Consider the following 15,426-nt stretch of genomic DNA (forward strand, 5'->3'; position numbering starts at 1 on the left):
CGGAGAAGCATGATAGGCTCCTCTCCATGGAGTTGCAAAGAGTCAGACACGACTGAGCCACTTCAATTCACTCACAACTAATTTTAACAACTTTGTATTCATATCTTAGCAAAAGACCTTGTTTTTGCCATAACAGAGTAACATGAACTGGATGAATTAAAGCCATAGAAATATATTCTGGAGGCTAGAAGTCCAAAATCAAGGTGCACTTGTACAGGGCCATGCCCCCTCTGCTAGCCCCTCCTAGCCCCTCCCAGCTCTGTGTCCAGCAGGGCCACGCCCCCTCTGCCAGCCCCTCCTGGCCCCTCCCAGCTCTGGTGTCCAGCAGGGCCATGCCCCCTCTGCTGACCCTTCCTGGCCCCTCCCAGCTCTGGTGTCCAGCAGGGCCATGCCCCCTCTGCTGACTCTTCCTGGCCCCTCCCAGCTCTGGTGTCCAGTAGGGCCACGCCCCCTCTGCTGACCCCTCCTGGCCCCTCCCAGCTCTGGTGTCCAGCAGGGCCATGCCCCCTCTGCTGACCCTTCCTGGCCCCTCCTAGCTCTGGTGTCCAGTAGGGCCACGCCCCCTCTGCTGACCCCTCCTGGCCCCTCCCAGCTCTGGTGTCCAGTAGAGCCATGCCCCCTCTGCTGACCCCTCGTGGCCCCTCCTAGCTCTGGTGTCCAGCAGGGCCACGCCCCCTCTGCTGACCCCTCCTGGCCCCTCCCAGTTCTGGTGTCCAGTAGGGCCACGCCCCCTCTGCTGACCCCTCCTGGCCCCTCCTAGCTCTGGTGTCCAGCAGGGCCACACTCCCTCTGCAGAACCTGTCCTGGCCCCTCCCAGCTTAGGTGGCCAGGGGATCTTGATGGCCTTGGCTTGTAGGTGTGTTGCTGCAGCTGTTTGGCCCTTGTCACTTGGCTCCTGTCAGTATGTGTCCCTGTCTCCTTACTGATAAGGACAGAGTCGTGTTGGAGCAGGGCCCTCCCTACCCCCATGTGACCTCCTCTTAACTTGCTAACTTCCACACTGTTCCTCGACGTCCTGTCAGTGGTCCCGGGAGGGAGGGCTTCAGAGCACTTTGGGGACACAGTGCAGCCCGCGATGCTGTTCAGGCTCTTTGGACATGTTAGCGTATTTGGGAGAAGTCTCGGTAACTTGAATGATACTCTTAAGTAGCATCAGAGGCGCCTTAGAAATTACATAGTCGGAACTAGACTGTTTGAAAGCAATGGGACAGTCTGACTGGGCTATGAATTACTTGTGTGTTAGCGAGGCGAGAACTAACACCTAAGTGACACCTGTGACAGTATCACTCTGTGCCACTGAGTCCCTCGATTTTGAAGCCATCTCTCCTGCTCTCGTACACAGCCCAGCTCGCAGAATGCCCCACAAGATTGGATTCGTCGTCGTCAGCTCATCTGGACACGAAGACGGCTTCAGTGCCCGGGAGCTGATGATCCACGCACCAACCGTCAGCGGATGGAGGTCACCGAGGTGGGTGGGATGAGGGGCCATGGAGGGTGGGTCTTCAGGGGCTCATGGACTCTCTTGGTCTAAGCGCTAATGTTGTTACAACTCAGACGCAGGACCATGCAAGGATGGGGTTGTGCTGCTGCCTCACCCATCTAGTTACATGCTGGACTCTTTCCTTTCTGTTTTTAATGAAAATCTGTTGAAACTTTTCCTCTGTAACTTTAACCCACATTCACTTAAGTGTGCACATACAGAAAAGTAGAAGGAGAACTGCCCGCCCCCCCACCCCGACCCCCCAGTTCTCTGATTGAGGGCCAGCCTGCATTCTCCGTGCTGGCTGGTAAGGATTTTGCATCTCACCACTGGCATGTAACACAGGACCTCAACCCAGAAAGTCTCTTTCAGATTCGCCTGGAATGTTTATTTGTACACCTTTAAAAATGCTTGTTACTTGAGTGATATAACACTAGTGAGTGTTTTTCAGAAACGTTTTCCTGAGAAGCCTTCTTTCTTCCCCAAAGGTGGGGCAGAGTTGGTTATTGAGCTGCCCCAGGGCTTGATCGGGCTTCCCGCGTGTTGTCAGTGTTGGCCGCCTGAGGCCACTCACCTCTAGGGTCCTCGCTCCTCATGCCTTGTGTTCCAGGTTCCAGGAGAAGGCTGACTGTTGCTCCTAAGTCATGAGCGTGTGAATCTATATGACATTTATACTCAGTCATGTACCCGTGACTTACATTTCCTCAGGAGGTATGTTGCTGAAAAGTTGGATGCAAATCCTATTTAAAATTCAGATGCATTTTCCCTCTGCAGTTTTTGAGAAATGATTATGAAAAACAAAATTTAAAGTAACGTTACAGTTCCAAATTGTATAATGGTTCTGACCCATGACCGTGGGCCTGAAGGTAGCCAGCTGAACAAGTGAAAGGACCATGGAATATCCAGTGAAAATTGTCACCCAGTGCACTGGCTCCCTGATTTTGCGTAACTGGGTTTCTGCCTCTCCTGGAACATTTATCCATGTGTAACAGGCGGTATGTGCTGTTGTTCCAACACCTCCTTATTCAGCAAATAGGTAACTGGGGGCTATGCACTCTTTGGCCAGTAAGTTAAGTGATCACCATTGGGTGGCTACTCCTTTGGCTGTGGAATCGGCCAGCTCTTCTAATGGTGGGAAGAGGTTTCTAATCATGTTCATTGACACCTACTCTGATGGGAGGAGAAGGACTCTCCCTACAGAGGCAAACCCAGGGTCATATACTGTGCCTCCGAGAAGCTCCATGTAAGGCAGCTAAGGAGGTTTAATGGCATGGACCCATGGGGGTTTCTATTTTGTTACGAAGAGAAAGTAGAACAGCGAATATAGCAAAAGCATGCTGTTTTACACTCCAGCTGTGGAGATAACGAGGTGTCCAAGCATGGGGCCATTCCCAGGACCTCCACCTGTGGAAGAGTAGCCAGGAGGAGACATAGGACGCCTCCTCAGGAGCAGCATTTGTGGACTCGTTTGTCCATATCAAGGAGTCATTAGCGTCATTTAGCCAAGTCTCAAGTATGATGTTACCATATACTGAGAGTCTTCCTAAATACAGGGACATGACAGCCAGCTTACACACGGTCTGACTCACGTCGGCCGCTCCAGTGTCTTCTGCGTGTATATCCAAGAGAGCTTGAATTAAGCCACAGAACAAGGGCACATGGATTTACTATTCTCACCTTATAAGAGGGACCTACAGAACAGTTAGGTACAGAGTGGCATTGGGATTCCAGAGAAGTTCCTTACAGGGGGTGTAAGGGGTCACTGCTGTCATGGACAGGTCAAGGTTTCTGGTGACAAATCCAGCAATCAGAGAGGCACCCCTCTTTCACAGTAGACTGGGGAATGTGTACAAAAATGGTGTCTGCCCAAGGAAGAGAGGGGGAAATAAGGTAAGGAGCAGTGGTGAAAAAAGGGCATGTGGGCCTGGTCAGTCTTGGTCATCTGTCTCGTCAGATGTTGTCTGCGTCCGTTCCTGGAAATCAGTGCTTTCACATCACCTCTTGTTGGCGTGCAGGGCCATCCACTTGGGGCTTGGTGCTCTCTCTAGGTATGACATGAATCCAGGAGCTTAGCAGCACAAGGGTTGTTTAGCAAGAACCTGATGGGGCCTTTCCAGTGAGGTTGAAGGGAGTCCTTCTGGAGGTGTCTTTTCCAGTAGGTGAAATCTCTAGGTTGCAAGGTGTGATGCTCACAGCATTCATCTCCCGGGAGCCCACTGTGAGAAGGTTATGCTATTAAAGCACGATTACTGTCAGTGGAAACAGTAAGGCCCCTGCAGTATTGAAGCACATCTCTGTTTATCAGCTGTAGGTCAGAAGAGGCAGGACTGGCTGTCCTGGGCATCCTCTGACCATCTCAATGGGTGAGCGTTTGAGTTCCCAAAGGGGTGGATCTGGGGATATATAGGGACCAGCAGCGATGCTTTTGGCCAAGGTATTTGGAAGGTCTCTACAAATGTTTTCAATTGGGTCTTAATAATGTCATTAATGCATTAGATTAGCCCTAGGGATTGAGGATGGTAAGACAGTAAAAGTGTAAAACCGACCAGACAGCACAGACCCACCTGTCCAAGTGTTCAGCTACTGAAGTTCAAGGGGTTCGCCAGGTATCAATGGTCTTTTCTAACAGGATCTCAGCCACAGAAGAAGCAGTAGCCTGTCTACAGGGGAAAGTTTCAGTCCAGTGAAAAAACATGCAGCTCATAACTAAATATGTTTATGTCCTGAGTTATGTCCTATGTTCCCTGAGATGGGAACAGCTGAATAAAATCCCTTTGCCAGGCCTCAAATGGTCTGTGAGCAGTTTAATTCAGTGCAGACAGGCTTTCCTGGATTAAGTTTCAGACAGATGAACAAGTAAGGGGGACACTTTTCACAGCCTTATTAGTATCGCCCCTCCAACACTGGCTCGTGAGCTGTATCGTTTTTGCCAGTAGACCAGTGGCATCATGTGTTTACAGTGGGCAGTGATGGGGACTCTGGAGCTTCTGCTCAGACCAGACTGTGGTTTGGCCCAAACCAAGAAGAGTTCTCTTTTTGTCAAGCCAACAGTTATTCAGTTCCCAATATTTTTTTTTCCTTTTCTGGGGCCAGTTGTTGGGCATTTCTAGTCAATGTTCCCAAAATGTTCTCTGGGGCACGTGGGACTGTCACTTTGGACCATGATAAAGGTTTACCCAGAGGTTCCTTTGAGAGCAGCGTTTTGGCAGAAATGCCAGCAAGGTCATTTCCTTTCACTTCCAGGGAGTCGAGTTAGGAATGCCCAGGGACCTTGACAGCAGCCAGAGCAGGTGGCATGAGTATGACAGCTAATAAATCTCAGGCATAAGAGCCATTTTAAACTTTATTCCCATCAGAGGTAAGTCAACCTTGCTGTTTCCATATCGTCCCAAAGTCATGGGCAACTGCACAGGCTTATAGGCTCTGAGTATAAATGCCAGTGAGAGGGTGTGCTTCCTCCTGTTGGGCTGAAGCAGCCAAGGGTATAGGTGCTGCCTTGACAGTTTAAAGAGGGACTGCGACAGCAACCCCACATGATGTTTACCTTTTCATCCTGTGAATAAGAACCATCAGTAAGCCATGGAAGATCTGCATTGGTCAGAGGAGTCTCCTGTAAGTTACCACAGAGAGTCAAAGGGGATGTCGGTGTGAGCCGTCTGAAGGAGTTTTGTCAGTGAAGCGGGAGAGGAGTAGCAGGGGTGAGGTTATTTCAGCAAGAGTGAGTTATTCAGGAGCAGTCAGAAGGAGGGTTTCCCAGGAAGTGAGACGGCTGGCGGACCAGCATGGTGAGAATTCGGGAGAGCGTCAGCTGCACAGGCTACAGAGATGGGTAGAGGGAACCTGGGGATTTTTGGTGCCGGAGTAGAGTAGCTCTGAGACAAGGGGGCTGTCCCCATGGCACAGGGTCCAGCTGTTGGCCGTGATACCTGATAGGTCGATGATGGTCCCTGTGTTTTGGGGCGAGTACTCCAAAGGCGTTCCCATCCTCCTCATGTCAGAGAGGAGGAAAGGAAACTGATAACTGGGATGTCGAAGGGCAGGGCCCTTGTTAAACTTCTCTTTAAGGCTCCAAAGACAATATCATCCTGATTTCCCCAAATAAAAAGACCAGGTTTGTTGGTTTTTAGAAAACATATAAGGGCTGGGCCTTAAGAGAGAAATTTGGAATTCAGTTTTGACAGTAACCAGCTACCCAGAACACCTTGTAATTATGCTGAGTTTCAGGTTTGGGGAAGTTGATAATACTGTGCAGCCTATGGGGATCTAAATGTAGCTTCATTCTGAGATCAGGTGCCCTAAATACTGAACCTGAGTTTGAGCAAATGGCAGTTTTTCCTTAGAGACCTTGTGTCCGTTTAAAGGTTTAACAAGTGAATGCTGTCTTCCTGTGAAGTTTTAGAGAGCACAGAAGCAAACCGTCCATATGTTTTAACCAAGTAGAGCCTACAGAAAACTTTATTGTCCAGATGAGCCTTTAAGGTTGGAGAAGTAAGAGGGACTTTCAGGGCCTTCCCTGGTGGTCCAGTGGTTAAGACTCACCCTCAGGAAGCAGTCCACAGAGCAGTCACAGGGTGATTCTGTTCCTGGTAGGAACAGATGCTCGTCTTAGATGGGTTTAGGGACCATGGGGTGCCAGGGGTAACGATGTTATGGATTCCAGAGATCCTGGACAGACCTCCATCCTCAGCCATTGCATTTCTCATGGGCAAAACAATGCTACAGGGACTGGTATGAGCGAACATGTGGTCCTGGCTTTGAAATCTTCTGCTATGGACTTGATGCCTCTAAGGACCTCTATTTAATTATAAGGTATTGATTAATTCTGGGGAGAAGTTTTGAGGGATATGTTTAAATATTAATAGGAGAACACTAAATTCTGTGAATTTCAGTTGGAGATTTTTCACATAAGGAGAGCAGTAGCCGATTCAGTGGTGACCAGTGATTAGTGTCCTTGAAATCAGCTCTAATGCATCTGAGACCGAGCAAGTAAAAGATAGTGGAGGTCATTCAGTTCACCTGGTTGGCTATTTTGATGGCCAACAGTTCAAATTCTAGAACTGTTTCTCCCTTCAGGAGAAAGAAATTCCAGCACAGCACTTTCCTATGAAACTCTGCCCCTGCTCAAATAGGGGTGAAAGAGCTGAAGAAGAGTGTATGTCTCTCAAACAGCCTGAACGAAAGGGAGCAGGTTCCAAGATGGGGCCCTTCTGGGGTCCGTTAGAGATCCCCCGCTTTTTCAACTTTCAGTACTCTGAGGCAGGAGCTGCCTGAGAGCAGTGGGCTGAGCACCGAGAGTGTGGCTCTGGTGTCAGTGAGGACACAGATTCCTTCCCAGTCCGGAGGGTGGTTTCTCCAAGCCAGTTAGAAGGGGGTTTGGGAAGAATCCCTGTGGTTCCTTGGAGCCTGGTTCTTGCATTAGGAGGACATGGAAAGGTGGTTTGGAGGGTGGAAGGCACCTGCAGTGCTTAAGCCCTAAAGGTCTTTTTTTTCCCCCCAGCGTGCTTGGCTTTTTGCAGTAATAGCAGAGACCAGGGGTTTTGTTTCTGTTTGGAGGTGTGATGGGGGCTCTGTTTGTTGAAGATTAAGGATCTTAGTGGCTTTCCTTTTGGTTGAATCATCCAGGGTTCAAACAAGCTGATCTACCAAAGTAACCCAGACCTAGAGTGGACATGGTTTTCCATTCCATCATGGTCCTTTTAACTGAAAGAGAATCCCCATTCAGCCTATTCATGAACACAGAGTTTGAGGCAACCCAAGTGGATTCAATATCCAAAAGAAGACCCAACATTCTCAAGTCAACTATAGTGGTCGTGAGCAGGGTTCATAAGTTTCTGCATGCAAGCCTGAATTTTGTTCCAATCATCAGGATTAAGAAAACCTTTGGAAACTGCTCAGTGAAAATTTCTAGCAAGTTCTTGGGTTTCCTGCTGTCAGTCAGTGTCGGTTTCTCCAAATCCTTTTCAGGATTTTCCCATCAGGCAAGTTTCACGCAATGTCAGGCCTAATTGACATAAACCTGAGAAGCTAGGTCGCTAATTTCAGAAGTGTGCTGGACTCCTCAGCAAACTCATGGGGTTCCTCAGTTCCTTTGGGAGAATCTCTGACTGTAACTCAAAGTTCACCTTTAGTCCAGGGACCGATAAGAACCTAGGGATTTAGTATCAGACCCCTAAAAGGGTTAGCTTTCAAGGGGCAGGATTTAAGTTCAGGGAAGCGGGAAATGGGGAGGGGTTTGGAGGAAAAGGGAAGTTCAGCCAGAGGGGTGGGGGTTGGGGGTGCAGAGGAGCAGACGAGGAGCAGAGGGGGAGGGAAGATAGCGCAGGATGGGGGAGGGGCCTCAGAAGACGTCCTGTCTTCTTTCAATTGTTTGTTTGTCCCCACTAGCCTAGGAGTGGTATTTTATAAAGAGGCAATTTTTGAGTCCGGAATTTGTTTGGGAGCTCCAAGGTATCAATTAGAATAAGCATCCCAATAAGATTTTTTCATTTGGTTCTGAGAGAAACAGGATTGGGGCGGTTGAAAGTTCCCCAAAATGGCTGTTGATATTCTGAATTACGTGAGGGTGAAGTCAATTCATATAATTAAAAATGTGCCTGAGGAAGGACCATAGTTTTTAAACATAAAACCAACCAGGATCCCTGAAAGGAAGGCTGACCCTGAAGTATTTAGGTGACCGGGGTCCCATATCTCAGCTTTTTCCAAGAGCAAAAGAAAAATCCCCAAATAGTCTGATTTCAATGAAATTTTACCAAAATTCCAGCACACTTCCAGCAGGGAGGACAAATGGGGGAGTACCAGCCAAAGGGGAGCCTGGTGGGAGTCTGTGGGGTCAAAAAGAATCGGGCACACTTAGCGACTGAACAACAACCACCCACCAGAAGGACAAAGCCATCCCCAAAAGAAAAAAAGCGTGTCCCGGGTAAAGTCAAGAACTTAACCAAAAGGAGGAGCTCGACCTGAGAGGAGACTTGCTGGCTGGCCTGCAAGGAGGAGGACTTGAAGGAGGGGAGCATGGGGCGAGGGCAGCTGCCCCCCGCAGTTCCAAGGTTCATCTCTGCCAGACCCCACTTCTTTTTTTTTAATATTAATTTATTTATTTTAATTGGAGGCTAATTACTTTACAGTATTATAGTGGTTTTTGCCATACATTGACATGAATCAGCCACAGGCGCACATGTGTTTGTTCCACATCCAGAACCCTCCCCTCACCTCCCTCCCCATTCCATCCCTCTGGGTCATCCCAGTGCACCGGCCCCGAGCACCCTGTCTCATGCATTGAACCTGGACTGGTGATTCGTTTCACATATAATATACATGCTTCAGTGCCAATCTCCCAAATCATCCCACCCTCGCCCTCTCCCACAGAGTCCAAAAGACTGTTCTATACATGTGTCTCTCTTGCTGTCTTCCTTATAGGGTTATCATTACCATCTTTCTAAATTCCATATATATGCGTTAGTATACTGTATGGTGTTTTTCTTTCTAGCTTACTTCACTCTGTATAATAGGCTCCAGTTTCATTCACCTCACTAGAACTGATTCAAATGTATTCTTTTTAATGGCTGAGTAATATTCCATTGCTTATATGTACCATAGCTTTCTTATCCATTCATCTGCTGATGGACATCTAGGTTGCTTCCATGTCCTGGCTATTATAAACAGTGCTGTGATGAACATTGGGGTGCACGTGTCTCTTTCAGATCTGGTTTCCTTGGTGTGTATGCCCAGTAGTGGGATTGCTGGGTCATATGGCAGTCCTATTTCCAGTTTTTTAAGGAATCTCCACGCTGTTCTCCATAGTGGCTGTACTAGTTTGCATTCCCACCAACAGTGTAAGAGGGTTCCCTTTTCTTCACTCCCTCTCCAGCATTTATTGCTTGTAGACTTTTGGATAGCAGCCATTCTGACTGGCATGAAATGGTATCTCATTGTGGTTTTCATTTGCATTTCTCTGATAATGAGTGATGTTGAGCATCTTTTCATGTGTTTGTTAGCCATCTGTATGTCTTCTTTAGAGAAATGTCTATTTAGTTCTTTAGCCCATTTTTTGATTGGTTCTTTTATTTTTCTGGAATTGAGCTGCAGGAGTTGCTTGTATATTTTTGGGATTAATTCTTTGTCAGTTGCTTCGTTTGCTATTATTTTCTCCCATTCTGAAGGCTGTCTTTTCACCTTGCTTATAGTTTCCTTTGTTGTGCAAAAGCTTTTAAATTTAATTAGGTCCCATTTGTTTATTTTTGCTTTTATTTCCAATATTCTGGGAGGTGCAGACCCCACTTCTGAACACCATGTGGCGTCAGCCTTAAATAAAGCAGTCAGTCCGTGGTTTTACCCGTGGAATGAGCTGATTGCAGAATGGCAGAGGAATTGCTTTTGGGACAGGCACGCTGGGGAGAGCATGGGTGAGTCAGGACGAAGGAGAGAGAAGAACCTCACTTTATAGGGAAGAGGGGGGCTCCTCTGAACCACAGTCCACTGGAGGAGAGAGGGAGTTCAGGGTGGTGACAGTGTCTCTGTGGCTGGGGTGAAGGGAGGGCGTGCCTAAGGGCTCCCTCAGGGACCCGGCTCCATTTTATTTTTTGTATGTAAATTTTAAAGATTTTTTAGAACTTTTTGTTTTGTGTTGAGGTGTAGCTCATTAACAACGTTGTGAGAATTTCAGGTGAACAGCAAAGGGCCTCAGCCATACACATACACGCGTCCATTCTCCCCAAACTCCCCTCCCTCCCAGGCTGCTGCATAACATTGAGTAGAGTTCCCTGTACCATGCAGTAGGTCCTTGTTGATTATCTGTTTCAAATATAGCGATGTGTACAGGTCAGTCCCACACTGCCTAACTGTCCCTCCCCCCGCACCTCCCCAGCAACCATAGTTCATTCTCTAAATCTGTGAGTCTCTTTCTATTTTGTAAGTAAGTTCATTTGTATCATTTCTTTTTAGAATCCACATATAAGGTATGTCATATGATATTTCTTCCTCTTTGTCTGACTTACTTCACTCAGTATGACTCTCTGTAGGTCCATCCATGTCCTGCAAATGACATTATTTCATTCTTTTTAATGACTGAGTAATATTCCATTGTATATGTGTACCATCTCTATCCATTTATTCTTTATCCATTCCTGTGTCCTGGCTATTGTAAACAGTGCTGCAGTGAACACTGGGGTGCATGTATCCTTTTGGATCATGTTTTTCTCTAGGTACATGCCCAGGAGTGGGGTTTCAGGTTCATATGGTAGCTCTAGTTTTAGTTTTTTAAGGAACCTCCATGCTGTTCTGCATAGTATCCATAGCAATTTACATTCCCACCTACTGTGTAGGAGTGTTCCCTTCTCGCCACACTTTCCCCAGCGTTTATTGTTCGTGGATTTTTTTTTATGATAACCATTCTGGCTGAGATGAGGTGATGTCTCACTGTGGATTTGATTTGCATTGCTCTAATGATTAGTGATGTTGAGCATCTTTTCATGTGCCTGTTGGCTCTCTCTATGTCCTCTTTGGAGAAACGTCTGTTCAAGTCTTCTCTGGCTCCATTTTGCATGGGGTTTCCCTTCATTGCTTTTCAGTGTGTTGTCCTTTCTTTTAATGAGTTTGAGGGGTAGTGTTGATTCATCTATAAACTCTCAATAAGCTACCTTTGAATAACTAAATCATAGCCTTTTTTTTTTTTTCGGTCGCACTGCATGGCTTGCAGGATCTTTGTTTCCCAACAGGCATGGACAGACATCAAACTCTGGCCACAGCAGTAAAAACATCACATCCTAACCACTGTACCACCAGGGAATTCCCATAGCGTTTTTTTTTTTTTTTTTTTTTTTTGAAGGGTTTTAAAATACACAACTTCTTGTCAGTAGTCTTAGTTTTCCTTAAACAGTTTTGTTGCTGTTTTTTTCTTTAATAATAAATGATTTTGTTAAACACAGATTACTGTGTCTAGAGTGGCCTCACCACCAATTAACAGCGTCTGTGCCCTGCATTAAGAAACAGTAAACATCTTAAATGTCTATAGCAGTGCTTGGCCAAAGGGTATGTGAAGCTCAAGTTTCTAGGTTCCCCACTTCCTGGCTGTCCTGCCCCACATGTGTCTCTGTTAACAACAGTGGCAATTTTGAAAAATCATAAAACCCCAGGGATCTCACCCCAGAATAAGAGCGTTCTGTCCGTCATCACTGGCCGCACTTTGTCAGTCAAACACAGAGATGCGCACAGCCCCATCTGCTCAGCCTACTGTTCCTCCCTGTGCTCTCCTTCTCTCAGGACGGGCAGGAGGCTGGCAGGCGGGTCGGGGAGCTGGGGAGCGTGTTCGTCTGTGTGGTGTCTTACGCCTCTCAGATGCCTGTGTGCAGCGTCAGGTCATCTATGAGATGCGCAAGTTCAGGCTTAGGGTGGTGTGTGCTTGGGGTTCCTCCCCGAGGGGAAGTTTTCAAAGCCGTGGGGTCGGGGGCATGCCCCATGCACAGTGAGTCTGCATAGGGAAGGGAGCCTGGAACCCTACCCAGGGCATAGACAGGGCAGGAAGGGCCAGGTCAGTACCAGCAGGTGCATGTCGCGCTCAGCCTCATGGAGGTCAGTGGTGACCTGTGATGTTGGCTGAGTGGGCAACGAAGAAATGAGGTGGGGCCTGGAGAGGGGATGGATCACAGGAGGCTCCCCGGGCTGTCTGGAGTGTGTGTGTAGCTGTCTGGAGGGGTGTAGTGGGGCGGCTGAGAGGAGAGGCGGGAGAGGGCCAGGCGGGCCAGCAGCCAGGTCACCGCTGTGCTCTCAGGCATCGTGACATGTGCTGGCGGGGCCTTGCCTGCTGCCCCATCCTCGGGACTTCCCCGGCTGCGGTAGCCCGTGGACACCTGCTCCTAGGCACACCCAGCCTGGCTTGCTCGGCACATGCCCCGCCCACTGTCAGAGCCTTGTGCTGTCTCCCTGGTCATGACCTTCTACTGCAGCGTGAGGTTTCTGATGGCTGTGTGCCTTCTGAGCAAAACTGATGCTCCAACGGGGACAGCCACAGGCTTCTCCTCCGGGCTGCCGAGGGAGCGTGAGAGGCACTCACGACGTGTTGATCGTTGCTCACTCCACTCAGGGTTCTATAAAGCGAGGGGTTTCCTCAAGTGTGTGGGTTCCAGCAGGAAATCCTCTGGCTCACTTGGACAGCCTCTAGTTTATCTCTTGTGTTTATCTCATGATAAACTTTGGGTTTCATTTCAAACCACAGACTAGCCGCTCCAAGTTTGATTCACTCTGGGGGCCCAGCAGACCCCACTCTGAGTTCCAGCTGTGATGGAAGGCTTTGAGAGGGCCAGGACCGGGGCCCTTACAGCATCAGAACCCACAGAGCTGCCCCGTTACCTGGACGCGTGGGCGGGTACTGCCTGAAACCCTCCATGGTGATCCTGCAGGAAAACCAGGACTGTGCTTGCTTTCAGGTTTTGCCAGTTCCCACAAGAAATTGTTCTTCAGATGGTGGAGCGATGTCGAATAAGGAAGCTGCAGCTGCTCGCGCATCAGTACATGATCCCCAGCAAAGTTGAGTTCTACATCAGTGAGAGTCTGCCCGAGTACTTCACGCCGTACCAAGCGGAGCGGTTCCGGAGGCTTGGGTAAGGGTGGAGTTTAGCACGCATGGTGGGGGTGTCTAGCCTGAACAGTTCTGCCCCAAAGTGGGTAAACACTACAGCATCGCCCCCTGCCGTGGCGCTTGCTCACACACTACTGCACACCTGCCGCGTGCTGAGCGTCTTTACTGAGCAGCGTTCCCACTGATCGGTCGTGTTCAGGCTGCTTTTCAGATGCAGAACTTGTCTGGCAAACCCTGTTTAGCATTTGACTTCTGGACTTTGCCCAAGGTTTTTTGTTTTGTTTTGTTTTTTCATTCCAAGCCTAACTTTCCTTGAAACCTGTGGAGTTCAGTGGGAGGCGAGGGCAGCACATTTCTACACTGACGTGGTTCCACGTTTGTGTTCTTTCTTCCAGCTATGTGTCTCTCTGTGACAATGAGAAGACAGGCTGCAAAGCCCGGGAACTGAAGTCAGTGTATGTGGACGCAGTGGGGCAGTTTCTGAAGCTCATCTTTCACCAAAACCACGTCAACAAGTACAATGTGTATAACCAGGTGAGACGCATGGGCCTGCCCCTCAGCGGTGTCTCCCTTCATAAAAGCACCTGGACTCTTCCTTCAAGGTGGTGTCTGGGGGACGTGCTAGGCTCTCTGGAGCTGTTCCTCCGATTCAGAGCCACCAGTCGCGTGTGGCCGTGTACACTGGGGGCGTGACTGGTCCACGGGCATGGGCTGTGTGTGTCACCCAGACTCCGTAACAAGATGAGACGTTTTGGATGTATTAAGTTTAAATATATTGTTACAATCGATTTTATCTGTTTCTTTTAAACTTTTTTTTACTCTGCCAACTAGAAAACTTAAAATTATCTATGTGGCATCATATTTCTATTGGACGACACTGTTCTAGGGTAGACTTTTGTAAGGTAAATCCCCTGATGGAAATTGGGAAGGTGGTTTCATGTGGCATGCAGTCCAGAATCTCTCTGATTCCTTTCTGTTGCTTTGGCATAATTAACACAGTGGAAATCAGAGGTGTCAGAGCAGTCTTGTTAATTGAAGCAGATATTTATAACACTCCTTGCCCCTTCCAGAGGCATGCAAGTGTTCCAGCCAGTCAGAGTTTATGCTGAGCAGATGAGCTGGAGGAAGGTCTGAGACAGAGTCAGGTGCCTTGTCCATACATGACAGCAGAGTCCTGAACCATCTCTTTCCTCCACTTCATCTCCTTGTTCACCACGAGTTCCTTGGGTTTTAACTCAGCCTCAGTGAGTCTTGAGGGCAGGGGCATGTCACAGGAGAATCACTACCTTGGACAAACTGAGCTATGTTAATGTCGGTTTTCATTCATTGTCTAACTTACCACTATCAGGTAGATATGATCCCATTCTTAACTCAGGTGGATGTTTCAATATAAGGCTGCATTAAAACTTTGTTACTGTTTTAACACCCTTCAAACATTAAAAAAGTTACTTTGTTTAACATTAGAGTATTATATAATCTGAAAATCATTAGTAATTCTCTGTTAGCATGAGACTTTGCAGTTAATGCATTTAGATGTGCATCATCCGATTTGATGCATGAATGTTGATGAATCAGAGTGTTATAAAGGGGTTAAGTCCTATCTAACATTTACACTTAATTTCCGTTGGTGAATTCTCTCTTAGGTTGCTTTGGTTGCAGTAAATATCATTGGAGACCCTGCAGACTTTGGCGATGAAAGCAATATTGTAAGTTTAGGAAGTTTCATTCCTAAAGAGAGACATTTATTTCTAACAAGGAAGGGTCATTCATTTTTGTCACAAAAGTGTCATCCTATAAATTTTCACAGAAGTGTCTGGTGACCAGCTCGCAGCTGATTTTTCAGCAGCTGTTTTTAACTTTCCTTTACTCGGGAAGTTTAGTTGTCCCTCCAGCAAACGGGATCACCGAAGCCCCTTCATATCATATCATCTGTTTGTTTTATGTTGTTCCTTTTTCCTCTGAGATACTAAGCAGAACTTCCCCGCAGACCTCCAGAGAGAAGCTGATTGATCACTACCTGGGGCACAATGCGGAGGACCCAGCTCTTGAAGGAACTTGCTCTGGGTAAGAGCCCCGCCGCCCCAGGCTGTAAACTTCTGTGACTTCCTCCCTTGAAGCCAGCTCTAAAGGACCCTGGACTCAGGGGCCCCAAAGTGCAGGCTGGAGCTGAATAAGCCACTGATGGGATTGTTGTAAATACACTGCAGATTAAGGTCACCCTTCTGTTTAGCACGTCTTCATTCGGCACCCTTCAGAGAGGACTTCATTTCCTGTGTGGTTCAGTATCACCAAACAAAAGAGCCATCAGCCATCCTTTGATGTTTTAGTGGCACAGGTAAATTCATAGACGGAATAATTGACCAAGATGGTCAGT

General features: G+C 47.9%; 1 protein-coding gene across 5 annotated transcripts in view; it reads left to right on the forward strand.

The window, feature by feature from the left end:
• The window catches only part of CEP104 (centrosomal protein 104), a 42,820-nt gene that overhangs the window by 3,107 nt on the left and 24,287 nt on the right, over positions 1-15,426 (forward strand). For 4 of the 5 annotated variants that reach the window (XM_065935892.1, XM_065935888.1, XM_065935893.1 and 1 more), the window contains exons 2-6: positions 1,343-1,468; positions 12,901-13,074; positions 13,448-13,586; positions 14,696-14,758; positions 15,016-15,116. In XM_065935892.1, coding sequence (XP_065791964.1) covers positions 1,356-1,468; positions 12,901-13,074; positions 13,448-13,586; positions 14,696-14,758; positions 15,016-15,116 — 590 coding nt within the window. In that variant the 5' untranslated portion in view covers positions 1,343-1,355. The remainder of the gene's footprint in view (positions 1-1,342; positions 1,469-12,900; positions 13,075-13,447; positions 13,587-14,695; positions 14,759-15,015; positions 15,117-15,426) is intronic. The other variant, XM_065935891.1, reaches the window with a different exon arrangement.

Source organism: Muntiacus reevesi, chromosome 5, assembly GCF_963930625.1.
Source record: "Muntiacus reevesi chromosome 5, mMunRee1.1, whole genome shotgun sequence".
NCBI classification, from domain to species: domain Eukaryota; kingdom Metazoa; phylum Chordata; class Mammalia; order Artiodactyla; family Cervidae; genus Muntiacus; species Muntiacus reevesi.